This window comes from Salmo salar, chromosome ssa09, assembly GCF_905237065.1.
Source record: "Salmo salar chromosome ssa09, Ssal_v3.1, whole genome shotgun sequence".
Taxonomy (NCBI): Eukaryota; Metazoa; Chordata; class Actinopteri; order Salmoniformes; family Salmonidae; genus Salmo; species Salmo salar.
The window spans coordinates 91,434,469-91,449,513 of record NC_059450.1 but is presented as its reverse complement, the minus strand read 5'-3'; the positions used below and the strand labels follow the sequence as shown (position 1 = coordinate 91,449,513).

Below are 15,045 nucleotides of genomic sequence, written 5' to 3'. Positions count from 1 at the left end.
TTCTGATTTGTGAAGCAACTGCAAGCCCTCAATAAGCACAGCATCCTGTTTCCACAACTTTCTACAACTTGATTGGAGTCCACCTGTGGTAAATTCAATTGATTAGACATGATTTGGAAAGGCACACACCTGTCTATATAAGGTCCCACAGTTGACAGTGCATGTCAGAGCAAAAACCAAGCCATGAGGTTAAAGGAATTGTTCGTAGAGTTACAAGACAGGATTGTGTCAAGGCACAGATCTGAGGAAGGGTACCAAAAAAATGTCTGCATCATTGAAGGTCCCCAAGAACACAGTTGCCTCCATCATTCTTAAATGGAATAAGTTTGGAACCACCAAGAGTCTTCCTAGAGCTGGCCGCCTCCAGCCAAAAGGAGCAATCGGGGGAGAAGGGCCTTGGTCAGGGAGGTGACCAAGAACCTGATGGTCAATCTGAAAGAGCTCTAGAGTTTATCTTATGGTAGGGTGGCCAGACGGAAGCCACTCCTCAGTAAAAGGCACTTGACAGCCCGCTTGGAGTTTTCCAAAAGGCACCTAAAGACTCTCTGACCATGAGAAACAAGATTCTCTGGTCTGATGAAACCAAGATTGAACTCTTCGGCCTGAATGCCAAGCATCACATCTGGAGGAAACCTGGCACTATCCCTATGGTGAAGCATGGTGGTGGCAGCATCATTCTGTGGGAATGTTTTTCAGCGGCAGGGACTGGGAGACTAGTCAGGATCGAGGCAACGATGAACTGAGCAAAGTACGGAGAGATCCTTGATGAAAACCTGTTCTAGTGTGCTCAGGGCCTCAGACTGGGCCGAATGTTCACCTTCCAACAGGACAACGACCCTAAGCACACAGCCAAGACAATGCAGGAGTTGCTTTGGGACAAATCTCTGAATGTCCTTGAGTGGCCCAGTCATAGCCCGGACTTGAACCCGATCAAACATCTCTGGAGAGACCTGAAAATAGCTGTGCAGCGACACTCCCCTTCCAAACTGACAGAGCTTAAGAGGATCCCCAGAGAAGAATGGGAGACACTCCCCAAATACAGGTGTGCCAAGCTTGTAGTGTTATACCCAAGACAACTTGAGGCTGTAATCACTGCCAAAGGTACTTCAACAAAGTACTGAGTAAAGGGACTGAATACTTATGTAATATGTGATATTTCAGTTTTTATTTGTAGTTTTTATTTGCAAACATCTCTAAAAAACAGTTTTTTTCTTTGTCATTATGGGGTATTGTGTGTAGATTGATGAGGAGAGAAAACAATTTAATCAATTTTAGAACAAGGTTGTAATGTAACAAAATGTGGAAAAAGTCCATGGGTCTGAATACTTTCTGAAGCCTAAGATAACCATGAGCAATGCCAAGCTTCGGCTGGAGTGTATAAAGCTTGCCACCATTGGACTCTGGAGCAGTGGAAATGCATTCTCTGGAGTGATGAATCACGCTTCCCTCTTTGGCACTCCGACGGACGAATCTGGGTTTGGAGGATGCAAGGAGAAAGCTACCTATCCCAATGCATACTGTCAACTGTGAAGTTTGATGGAGGAGGAATAATGGTCTGGGGCTGTTTTTCTTGGTTCGGGCCCCTTACTTCCAGTGAAGGGAAATCTTAATGCTACAGCGTTAAGGCCCTTTTCTGTTTCAGAAAGACAGTGCTCCCTGCACTAATCACTGATCATAATCTTGATGTGATTGGCCTGACGGAAAAAAGGCTTAAGCCTGATGAATATACTGTGTTAAATGAGACCTCACCTGGTTACACTAGTGGCCATATCCCCCGCGCATCCTGCAAAGGCAGAGGTGTTGCTAACATTCACAATAGCAAATTTCAATTTACCCCCCAAAATGACTGCGTTTTTGTCTTTTGAGCTTCTAGTCATGAAATCTATGCAGCCTACTCAATCACTTTTTATAGCTACTGTTTACAGGCCTCCTGGGCCGCATACAGCGTACCTCACTGAGTTCCCTGAATTCCTATCGGCCCTCGTAGTCATGGTAGATAATATTCACATTTTGGTGACTTTAATATTCACATGAAAATGTACACAGACCCACTCCAAAAGGCTTTCGGAGCCATCACCGACTCAGTGGGTTTTGTCCAACATGTCTCCGGACCTACTCACTGCCACAGTCATACTCTGGACCTAATTTTGTCCCATAGAATAAATATTGTGGATCTTAATGTTTTTCCTCATCCTAGACTATCGACCACCATTTTATTACATTTGCAATCACAACAAATAATCTGCTCAGACCCCAACTAAAGATCATCAAAAACTGTGCCATAAATTCTCAGACAACCCAAAGATTCCTAGATGCCCTTCCAGACTCCATCCACCTACCCAAGGATGTTAGAGTACAAAAATTGCTTAACCAGCTAACCGAGGAACTAAATTTAACCTTACATAATCCCCTAGATGCAGTCGCACCCCTAAAAACAAAAAACATTTGTCATAAGAAACTAGCTCCCTGGTATACAGAAAATACCCGAGCCCTGAAGCAAGCTTCCAGAAAATCGGAACGGAAATGGCGCTACACCAAACTGGAAGTCTTCCGACATGCGTGGAAAGACAGTACCGTGCAGTATCGAAGAGCCCCCACTGCTGCTCGATCATCCTATTTTTCCAACTTAATTGAGGAGAATAAGAACAATCCAAAATATATTTTTGATACTGTCGCAAAGCTAACTAAAAAGCAGCATTCCCCAAGAAAGGATGGCTTTCACTTCAGCAGTGATAAATACATTAACTTCTTTGATGAAAAGATCATGATCATTAGAAAGAAAATTACGGACTACGTAAATGTGCTTATTTCTCCAAAGCTCAGTTGTCCTGAGTCTGCACAACACTGCACAGCACTAGGATCAAGGGAGACACTCAAGTGTTTTAGTACTATATCTCTTGACACATTGATGAAAATAGTCATGGCCTCTAAACCTTCAACATACTGGACCCTGTTCCAACTAAACTACTGAAAGAGCTGCTTCCTGTGATTGGATCTCCTATATTGAACATAATAAACTGCTCCCTATCCACCGAATGTGTACCAAACTCACTAAAAGTGGCAGTAATAAACCCTCTCTTGAAAAAGCCAAACCTTGACCCAGAAAATATAAAAAACGATTGGCCTGTATCGAATCTCCGTTCCTCTCAAATTTTTGGAAAAAGCTGTTGGGCAACAACTCACTGCTTTCCTGAAGAAAAAGAATGTATACGAACCGCTTCATTCTGGTTTTAGACCCCATCATAGCACTGAGACTGCACTCATGATTTACCTTTTAACGGCGTCAGACCGAGGCTCTGCATCTGTCCTCGTGCTCCTAGACCTTAGTCCTGCTTTTGATACCATTGATCACCACATTCTTTTGGAGAGATTGGAAACCCAAATTGGTCTACACGTACAAGTTCTGGCCTGGTTTAGATCTTATCTGTCGGGAAAGATGTCTCTGTGGATGGTTTGTCCTCTGACAAATCAACTGTACATTTCGGTGTTCCTCAAGGTTCCGTTTTAGGAGCACTATTGTTTTCACTGTATATTTTACCTCTTGATGATGTCATTCGGAAACATAATGTTAACTTTCACTGCTATGCAAACGATACACTTCTGTACATTTTGATGAAACATGGTGAAGCCCCAAAATTGCCCTCGCTGGAAGCCTGCGTTTCAGACATAAGGAAGTGGATGGCGGCACATTTTTTATTTGAACTCAGATGCTATTTCTAGATTCCAGGAAACAAAGAGATCTTCTGTTGGATCTGACAATTAATCTTGATGGTTGTACAGTCGTCTCAAATAAAACTGTGAAGGACCACAGAGTTATTCCGGACCCTGATCCCTCTTTTGACAAACATATCAAGACTGTTTCAAGGACAGTTTTATTCCATCTACGTAACATTGCAAAAATCTGAAACTTTCTGTCTAAAAATGATGAAGAAAAATGTATCCATGCTTTTGTCACTAGATTAGACTACTGCAATGCGCTACTTTCCGGCTACCTGGATAAAGCACTAAATACACTTCAGATGTGCTCAACACGGCTGCTAGAATCTTGACTAGAACCCCAGAATTTGATCATATTATTCCAATGCTAGCCTCTCCACACTGGCTTTCTGTTAAGGCTAGGGCTGATTTCAAGGTTATACTGCTAACCTACAAAGCATTACATGGGCTTGCTTCTACCTATCTTTCCGATTTGGTCCTGCCGTACATACCTACATGTACGCTACGGTCACAAGACGCAGGCCTCCTTATTGTCCCTAGAATTTCTAAGCAAACAGCTGGAGGCAGGGCTTTCTCCTATAGAGCTCCATTTTTATGGAATGGTCTGGCTATCCAGTTGAGTCACTGACGTGGTCTTCCTGTCCAGGTTGGCGCCCCCCTCAGGTTCATGCCGTGGGTGAGATCTTTGTGGGCTATACTCGGCCTTGTATCAGGGTAGTAAGTTGGTGGTTTGAAGATATCCCTCTAGTGGTGTGGGGGCTGTGCTTCAGCAAAGTGGGTGGGATTATATCCTGCCTGGTTGGCCCTGTCCGGGGGTATTGTCGGACGGTGCCACAGTGTCTCCCGACCCTTCCTGTCTCAGCCTCCAGTATTTATGCTACAATAGTTTATGTGTTGGGGGGCTAGGGTCAGTCTGTTATATCTGTATTTATCCTGTCTTATCCGGTGTCCTGTGTGAATTTAAGAATGCTCCCTCTAGTTCTTTCTTTCTTCTCGGAGGACCTGAGCCCTAGGACCATGCCTCAGGACTACCTGGCCTCCAGTTTCAACTGTTCTGCCTGTGGCTATGGAACCCTGACCTGTTCACCGGACGTTCTATCTTGTCCCGGACCTGCTGTTTTCGACTCTCCCTCTCTTTACCGCACCTGCTGTCTCTAACTCTGAATGATCGGCTATGAAAAGCCAACTGACGTTTACTCCTGAGGTGCTGGCCTGTTGCACCCTCTACAACCACTGTGATCATTATTATTTGACCCTGCTGGTCATCTATGAATGTTTGAACATCTTGGCCATGTACTGCTATAATATCCACCCGGCACAGCCAGAAGAGAACTGGCCACTCCCCAGAGCCTGGTTCCTTGCTAGGTTTCTTCCTAAGGTTCCTGCCTTTCTAGGGAGTTTTTCCTAGCCAGCGTGCTTCTACCTCTGCATTGCTTGGTGTTTGGGGTTTTAGGTTGGGTTTCTGTATAGCACTTTGTGACATCGGCTGATGTAAGAAGGGCTTTATAAATACATTTGATTGATTGATGTTTGACAAGCAGGTGTCCAAATACTTTAGGTCATGTATACTTCATCCATCAGACACACACACACACACACACACACACACACACACACACACACACACACACACACACACACACAGAGTAATGAACGGTCAGTGATGCTGCATCCTGTGGAAGATGTCTTGATGACATTGGAAGAGGACTATGGTCATTTGTCAGGGTTTGTCTATTCAGTAACCGGTCTGTTTGATTATACATCTGTCAGCGTAGGCCTAGAGAGCGTTAGCTAATAATGACGTATTGTGTGAGGATTCCCTTGTCACAACAACTTATTCACATCTATGATAATTGATGAATTCAATATGTGAGTCATTTGTGAACTATAGCCTGAAGTCTCTATCTTCTTTTGTCACTTCAGTTATGGTATTCAGATGTAAATCAAGATGAAACTAACCCAATGTTGTGTGTGTGTGTGTGTGTGTGTGTCCACACACGTCTCTTCTCCAGGTGGCCCATCCAGGTGGTCTTCGTCCCACTGCGACTGCTGCTGCAAGAGCCACAGGAGCGAGCGTGAGGGAGAGAGCGGCACTTCTTTGAACGAGCTCTCTACTTCCTGCTCCGAGACCCAATCAGAAGCCAGCTCCCCTCAGGGCACTGTCATATGTGGTTCCGTCAGCCGACAGCCTCACCCCATCGCCCAGACCCTGGACCGGCCACTGAAGAAAGGTGTGGGTGTACCTCTCCTCTTGTACCTCCTGTTTTACACCTTTCCCCTTGGGTGACCTTGGGTGTTTTGAAAGGCGTCTGTCAAATAAAATCTCTTGTTCTTCTTCTTCTCCTCCCCCTCCTCAATAAAGGTCCCGTTCAGCTGCTCCAGCCGTCGGAGATAAGGAGGAAGACGGACCTGCTCCGGGTGAGGACCATGGGGATCAGGGACCACCGGGAGGCTGCAGCCAAGAGGAAAGCCAACAAGGAGAAGTTAACACCGGAGCAGGAGCTGGAGAGGTGCATCCAGGACTTCCACAGGATCAGGATTCCTGACCGCTTCCCGGAGAGGAAGTACATGTGGCAACAAGAGCTGCTGAGGAAGTACCGTCTCTAAGGGGAGGGAGGGAGGGAGGGAGGGAGGGAGGGAGGGAGGGAGGGAGGGAGGGAGGGAGGGAGGGAGGGAGGGAGGGAGGGAGTTAGGGAAGGAGGGAGGGATAGAGCCCATTCCCAACAGTGCAGAGTTAAAAGGTAAGACAAATATTTGCACAAAAAAAAGGAAATAGTATCACAATAAAAACAATAACGAGGCTATAAACAAGGAGTACCAGTACTGAGTCACTGTCCAGGGGTACAAGTTAGTTGAGGTAATAACTACACTAAACTGCCGTTCAAAAGTTTGGGGTCATTTAGAAATGTCCTTGTTTTTTTTTAAGAAAAGCACATTTTTTGTCCATTAAAATCACATCAAATTGATCAGAAATAGTGTAGACATTGTTAATGTTGTAAATGACTATTGTAGCTGATTTTTTATGGAATATCTACATAGGCGTACAGAGGCCCATTATCAGCAACCATCACTCCTGTGTTCCAATGGCACGTTGTGTTAGCTAATCCAAGTTTATCATTTTAAAAGGCTAATTGATCATTGGAAAACCCTTTTTCTATTATGTTAGCACAGCTGAAAACTGTTGTTCTGATTTAAGAAGCAATAAAACTGGCCTTCTTTAGACTAGTTGAATATCTGGAGCATCAGCATTTATGGGTTCGATTACAGGCTCAAAATGGCCAGAAACAAAGAACTTTCTTCTGAAACTCGTCAGTCTATTCTTGTTCTGAGAAATGAAGGCTATTCCATGCGAGAAATTGCCAAGAAACTGAAGATCTCGTACAACGCTGTGTTCTACTCCCTTCACAGAACAGCGCAAACTGGCTATAACTAGAATAGAAAGAGGAGTGGGAGGCCCCGGTGCACAACTGAGCAAGAGGACAAGTACATTAGAGGGTTTTAGTTTGAGAAACAGACGCCTCACAAGTCCTCAACTGGCAGCTTCATTAAATTGTACCCGCAAAACACCAGTCTCAACGTCAACAGTGAAGAGGCGACTCCGGGATTCTGGCCTTCTAGGCAGAGTTGCAAAGAAAAAGCCATATCTCAGACTGGCCAATAAAAAGAAAAGATTAAGATGGGCAAAAGAACACAGACACTGGACAGAGGAACTCTTTCAAAAACAAGGACATTTGACCCCAAACTTTTGAGTGGTAGTGTATATACAAGGAGTAAAAGTCCTGAGTCAATGTCCAGGGGTATGAGGTAGTTGAGGTAATTACTAGACTATATACAAGGAGTACCAGTCCTGAGTCAATGTCCAGGGGTATGAGGTAGTTGAGGTTATTACTAGACTATATACAAGGAGTACCAGTACTGAGTCAATGTCCAGGGGTATGAGGTAGTTGAGGTAATTGAGGTAATACAGTATGTACATGTGGGTAGAGGTAAAAGTGACTAGGCAATCAAAAAAAAGTAACACAGGAAATAGTAACACGATAAAAACAACGAGGCTATATACAAGGCACAGGAAGAGAGAAAGAAAGAGGGAGGGATGGATGGAGGGCTCAATTTCCTTGCAGGGTATTCGCTAAAGACTAATAGACTGCAACACTCTCAAAGACAATCATGTACTATATTAGAGAAATTGAAGAAATCAAGGACACTGTATTGCCAGCATGTATAGCAGAGCACAGTGAATCTAGCACAAAACAAGGCCACATTTGTCATGGGTTTGTGATGTGTGCACAGTGTCTTTTTGTGATATGCACATGTGTTAACCAGGTCACTCCTGTTGGTGTTCAAATCCCGGTCACTGCAAGGGACACTATAGCCACACTCCCTGTGGGGAAAGTCATGATTAGCCTGTTGAGCTAAAGGCTATTTCACTTGTTCAAGCCACAAACCAACCTCAGGGGCAATAGGATACACAGCTCACCAAGCTCCATCCTCATCACAAGCTCCATCCCACACGTTCAGTTACAGCTAGCTAGTGCTTGATATGGAACGAGTTAGTAGCCACAGTTGCAGTGTTTTCTATGGACCTGTCAGTTTGTATGGGTTCTGTACAGAAGGAAAGCACTATGTCTGTAGATGTATCGGAATGGTTCTGTGTCAGGTAGAAACATCACAGAAGATGTCACATCTCTTTATTGTCCTACAACAACGCCACTGCATGTTATTTCACCCTAGAAGACTATAGTGTCAGTAATATGGTCTGAGACTCATATCATTAGACTATAGTGTCAGTAATATGGTCTGAGACTCATATCATTAGACTATAGTGTCAGTAATATGGTCTGAGACTCATATCATTAGACTATAGTGTCAGTAATATGGTCTGAGACTCACATCATTAGACTATAGTGTCAGTAATATGGTCTGAGACTCACATCATTAGACTATAGTGTCAGTAATATGGTCTGAGACTCATATCATTAGACTATAGTGTCAGTAATATGGTCTGAGACTCATATCATTAGACTATAGTGTCAGTAATATGGTCTGAGACTCATATCATTAGACTATAGTGTCAGTAATATGGTCTGAGACTCATATCATTAGACTATAGTGTCAGTAATATGGTCTGAGACTCATATCATTAGACTATAGTGTCAGTAATATGGTCTGAGACTCATATCATTAGATGCTGTTCATTTATTATGTGTGGTGTATAAATCCAAGGGTGCATCCGAGGTAGCATTATATTCCCTACATAGTGCACTACTTTTCAAAAGTAGTGCACTATATAGGGAATAGGGCGCCATTTGGGAACACAAACCAATACTGTATGTCGTGGTGACTGAGTGAGGCCAACTTCATCTATGAGAGCACTGCCTAGATTTTCCATTTGCTATTGTAAACATTCTTGTCTGAATGTGTCAATATGTCATGTATGTGTAGCATAGTAAAACATGTAGGTAGGCTGCAGAACGTAATGCTGATGGGTATTCAAAGATCCCCCTGATTGTAAGTGTGCAAAAAAATCTATTAAATGACTTGAAAATGCAATTACTTGTGGGACTCTACTGACTCTTTGACAGCATTGCTGACTGAATTGAACGGTTGACTGTGCAGTTGTGTTTCCAGGATCAAAAAATGAAATAAGTACAGGGTTTGGTCTGAAATGGAACCCTATTCCCTCTATAGGGCACTATGACACCCTATTATAGGGCACTATGGCACCCTATTCCCTCTGTAGTGCACTATGGCACCCTATTCCCTCTATATGGCACTATGACACCCTATTCCCTCTATAGAGCACTATGGCACCCTATTCCCTCTATATGGCACTATGACACCCTATTCCCTCTATAGAGCACTATGGCACCCTATTCCCTCTCTATAGAGCACTATGGCACCCTATTCCCTCTATAGTGCACTATGGCACCCTATTCCCTCTGTAGTGCACTATGGCACCCTATTCCCTCTATAGAGCACTATGGCACCCTATTCCCTCTATAGAGCACTATGGCACCCTATTCCCTCTTTAGTGCACTATGGCACCCTATTCCCTTTATATGGCACTATGACACCCTATTCCCTCTATAGTGCACTATGGCACTCTATTCCCTTTGTAGTGCACTATAGCACCCTATTCCCTCTGTAGAGCACTATGGCACCCTATTCCCTCTATAGGGCACTATGGCACCCTATTCCCTCTATGGGGCACTATGACACCCTATTCCCTTTGTAGTGCACTATAGCACCCTATTCCCTCTGTAGTGCACTACTGTTGACTAGTCTTGTCGAAAGTATTGCTCAATAGGATGTCTTTTCACAGCACAGGTCTAATTTATTTCAGAAGTTATTTTCAGAGTTATATTCCCTCTGATCCTCATGCTACCCCTCTCACTGAGTTGAGTTGACAGAATTAAATATTATTAGCTTGGGATGATACGAAATTATCCAAAGATGATTCAGTAGGTTTCTTCCCTGACAATGAGGCAGAGTTTGTAGAGTTTCTGCCTAATTTCTCGGGATTAATCGCTCCGTTGGATTCCCGTCAAAAATCCTCCCTCTCTCGTCTTATACACATTCCATGTATATAGTGCACTACTTTGGACCAAAGCCCTATTGATCCTCATCAAAAGTAGTGCACAGTAGTGAATAGGGGGCCTTTTCAGACACAACCACTACTTTTGTCCTCCCACATTCCCTAGTCTTGCACTCTCACCAAACATTTTTGAGTTTAGAAGAAGTGAAAAGAGTCCTGATGTCTTAATGTATCGAGCTCTTCCTGTTGAGAGGTTCTCAGAGAAACGTGAAGAAGAAACGTTGGCTTGCGTCCCCAATGACACCCAATTCCCTTCATAGTGCACTACTTTTAACCAGAGAGAAGGTAGTTCACTATATAGGTAATAGGGTGCCATTTGGGATGTAGTCATAGCTATGCTTCACAAGCCCCAGTTATAGGACAGAACTATTTTCAGCTAGAAATAGATTCTGCAGTGTCACCACATTGCATCCGCTTAGGAAGATGCTAAGGGACCACAGAACCACAACCCCAAAAACAGAGTGTGTGTGATGGATGAAGCGTGTGTGTGCGTGTGTGTGTGTGTGTGTGTGTGTGTGTGTGTGTGTGTGTGTGTGTGTGTGTGTGTGTGTGTGTGTGTGATGGATGAAGAACTGTCTCTCTCTTGGGGGAACGATGACAATGTTTGTCTTCCAACAAAAGTTCACTGGAAAAAGCTATTTGTTTTGCAGCTACTAAAGGACACCCAATACTGGGTAAAGTATAGGCCAACAGTACAGAATAACAGTGTTTCTAATACTGTGTAATGTATAGGCCTACAGTACAGAATAACAGTGTATCCATAGTCTTATGAACTGAAGGTATACTGCTGGGTCTTGATAGTTCAAGTTTTGTTGCTAGCCTACTAAAGGGCATACAAACTAGACTGCGTAGTACACAAGCTAGAATGTGTGGTATCCAAGCTAGACTGTGCTAGACTGTGTAGTATACAAGCTAGACTGTGTAGTATACAAGCTGGACTGCGTAGTATACAAGCTGGACTGTGTAGTATCCAAGCTAGACTGTGTAGTATCCAAGCTAGACTGCGTAGTATACAAGCTGGACTGCATAGTATACAATCTGGACTGGGTAGTATACAAGCTGGACTGTGTAGTATCCAAGATAGACTGCGTAGTATACAAGCTAGACTGCGTAGTATACAAGCTGGACTGCGTAGTATACAAGCAGTGGTGGAAAAAGTACCCAATTGTCATATTTGAGTAAAAGTATAGATAAATCTGGAAGTCAGCCAGTAAAATACGACTTGAGTAAAAGTCTACTTTGTGCATGACACAAGTAATCTTTCCAACAATTGTTTACAGACAGATTATTTCACTTATAATTCACTGTATCACAAGTTGACTGTGCCTTTAAACAGCTTGGAAAATTCCAGAAAATGATGTCATGGCTTTAGAAGCTTCTGATAGGCTAATTGACATTTGAGTCAATTGGAGGTGTACCTGTGGGTGTATTTCAAGGCCTACCTTCAAACTCAGTGCCTCTTTGCTTGACATTATGGGAAAATCAAAAGAAATCAGCCAAGACCTCAGAAAAATTATTGGAGACTTCCACAAGTCTGGTTCATCCTTGGGAGCAATTTCCAAACACCTGAAGGTACCACGTTCATCTGTACAAACAATAGTATGCAAGTATAAACACCATGGGACCACGCAGCCATCATACAGCTCAGGAAGGAGACGCATTCTGTCTCCTAGAGATGAACGTACTTTGGTGCGAAATGTGCAAATCAATCCCAGAACAACAGCAAAGGACCTTGTGAAGATGCTGGAGAAAACGGGTACAAAAGTATCTATATCCACAGTAAAATGAGTCCTATATCGACATAACCTGAAAGGCCACTCAGCAGGGAAGAAGCCACTGCTCCAAAACCGCCATAAAAAAGCCAGAATACGGTTTGTAACTGCACATGGGGACAGAGATCGTACTTTTTGGAGAAATATCCTCTGGTCTGATGAAACAAAAATAGAACTGTTTGGCCATAATGACCATCTTTATGTTTGGAGGAAAAAGGGGGAGGCTTGCAAGCCAAAGACACCATCCCAATCGTGAACCACAGGGGTGGCAGCATCATGTGGTGGGGGTACTTTGCTGCAGGAGGAACTGGTGCACTTCACAAAATAGATGGCATCATAAGGCAGGAAAATTATGTGGATATATTGAATCAACATCTCAAGACATCAGTCAGGAAGTTAAAGCATGGTTGCAAATGGGTCTTCCAAATGGACAATGACCTCAAGCATACTTCCAAAGTTGTGGCAAAATGGCTTAAGTACAACAAAGTCAAGGTATTGGAGTGGCCATCACAAAGCCCTGACCTCAATCCTATAGAAGATTTGTGGGCAGAACTAAAAAAGCGTGTGCGAGCAAGGAGGCCTACAAACCTGACTCAGTTACACCAGCTCTGTCAGGAGGAATGGGCCAAAATTCACCCAACTTATTTTGGGAAGCTTGTGGAAGGCTATCCGAAACGTTTGACCCAAGTTAAACAATTTAAAGGCAATGCTACCAAATACTAATTGAGTGTATGTGTCACGCCGTGACCTGAGAGAGCCATTTTTCTCTGTTTAGTTAGGTCAGGGTGTGATATGGGTCGGGCATTCTATGTATTTTGTTTCTATGTTTTGGCCAGGTATGGTTTCCAATCAGAGGCAGCTGTCTATCGTTGTCTCTGATTGGGAACCATACTTAGGCAGCCCTTGTTCCCTCCTTGAGTTGTGGGATCTTGTTTTTGAGCTGCCCCAGAGCGTCACGGTTCTTTCTGTTTTACCTGTTTATTGTTTTGTTCGGTTTTCCTTCAATAAAGTATGTGGAATTACCGGCACGCTGCGCCTTGGCTTATTTACGACAGGGAGTTAGAGTACAGTGATCGTGACAGAAGATCCCACCACAAGAAAGCCAAGCAGCGTGCGCTTACTGGGAAGACGAGCTGGACCGGGGATAACCTACATCAAGGGAAGCACGAGAGGCATTCCCTCCAAAAATGTTGGGGGGGGGGCACACGGGGAGTTTGGCAGAGTCAGGGTGGAGACCTGAGCCAACTCCCCGTGCTTACTGTGGGGAGCGAGTGACGGGGAAAGCACCGTGTTATGCGGTGATGTGCACTGTGTCGCCAGTGCGCACTCACAGGCCGGTGCGATCTGTGCCCGCGCCCTGCAGTTGTCGAGCTGGGTTGAGCATCCAGCAAAGACGGGGTGTGCCAGCCCTAGTGCGCCTCCACGGCCCAGTATACCTTGTGCCTGGTCTGCACACCCAGTCTCCTGTGCGTCTCCCCAATCCGGTGAGACCGGTTCCAGCTCCACGTAGGAAGCCCCCAGTGATGATCTATGGTCCGAAGCCTCCAGTGATGATCCATGGCACGAAGCTTCCAGTGATGATCCATGGCCCAGAGCCTGTAGGGATGATCCATGGCATGAAGCCTCCAGTGATAATCCATGGCCCGGAGCCTGTAGGGATAATCCATGGCAAGAAGCCTGTAGGGATGATCCATGGCCCGGAGCCTGTAGAGGTGATCCATGGCACGAAGCCTCCAGTGATAATCCATGGTGCGGAACCTGTAATGATGATCCATGGCACGGAGCCTCCAGCTACGCTCTCCAGTCCGGAGCCTCCAGCGACGCTCCCCAGTCCAGAGCCTCCAGCGACGCTCCCCAGCCCGGAGCCTCCAGCGACGCTCCGCAGCCCGGAGGCTTCAGCGACGGTCCGCAGCCCGGAGTCTTCAGCGACGGACCGCAGCCCGGAGTCTCCAGCGACGGTCCGCAGCCCGGAGTCTCCAGCGGCGGTCCGCAGCCCGGAGTCTCCAGCGGCGGTCCGCAGCCCGGAGTCTCCAGCGGCGGTCCGCAGCCCGGAGTCTCCAGCGGCGGTCCGCAGCCCGGAGTCTCCAGCGGCGGCCTGCAGCCCGGAGTCTTCAGCGGCGGTCGGCAGTTCAGAGCCTCCGGCGATGATCCACGGTCTGGTTCCTCCGGCGACACAGAAGCGGGGGGATCAGCTCTACCAACTGAGCCACATGGGGTGTGGCTCAGTTGGTAGAGCATGGTGTTTGCAACGCCAGGGTTGTGGGTTTGATTCCCACAGGGAACCAGTACGGGGAAAAAATATATATATATTTGTATGAAATTGTATGCATTCACTACTGTAAGTTGCTCTGGATAAGAGCGTCTGCTAAATGACTAAAATGTAAATGTAAAGTGTATGGGGGCTACACCCCGAACCAGAGCCGCCGCCAAGTATAGATGCCCACCCGGACCCTCCCCTATAGGTTCAAGTATGCGGCCGGGAGTCCGCACCTTTGGGGGGGGTACTGTCACGCCCTGACCTGAGAAAGACGTTTTTCTCTGTTTAGTTAGGTCAGGGTGTGATATGGGGTGAGCATTCTACGTATTTTGTTTCTATGTTTTGGCCAGGTATGGTTTCCAATCAGAGGCAGCTGCCTATCGTTGTCTCTGATTGGGAACCATACTTAGGCAGCCCTTTTTCCCTCCTTGAGTTGTGGGATTTTGTTTTTGTGCAGCTGCCTTTGAGCAGCCCCAGAGCGCCACGTTTCTTTCTGTTTTACCTGTTTATTGTTTTGTTCGGTTTTCCTTCAGTAAAGTATGTGGAATTACCGGCACGCTGCGCCTTGGCTTATTTACGACAGGGAGTTCGAGGACAGTGATCGTGACAGTATGTAAACTTCTGACCCACAGGGAATGTGAAGAAAGAAATAAAAACTGAAATAAAACATTCTTTCTACTATTATTCTGACATTTCACATCCTT

General features: G+C 45.2%; 1 protein-coding gene across 1 annotated transcript in view; it reads left to right on the top strand.

Moving 5' to 3' along the window:
• Nucleotides 1-6,330, top strand: part of LOC106612219 (BTB/POZ domain-containing protein KCTD16) — a 115,776-nt gene extending 109,446 nt beyond the window's left edge. Inside the window, exons 2-3 of the mRNA XM_045724202.1 lie at nucleotides 5,730-5,948; nucleotides 6,080-6,330. Coding sequence (XP_045580158.1) covers nucleotides 5,730-5,948; nucleotides 6,080-6,324 — 464 coding nt within the window. The 3' untranslated portion in view covers nucleotides 6,325-6,330. The remainder of the gene's footprint in view (nucleotides 1-5,729; nucleotides 5,949-6,079) is intronic.
• The last annotated feature ends 8,715 nt before the right edge of the window (nucleotides 6,331-15,045 follow it).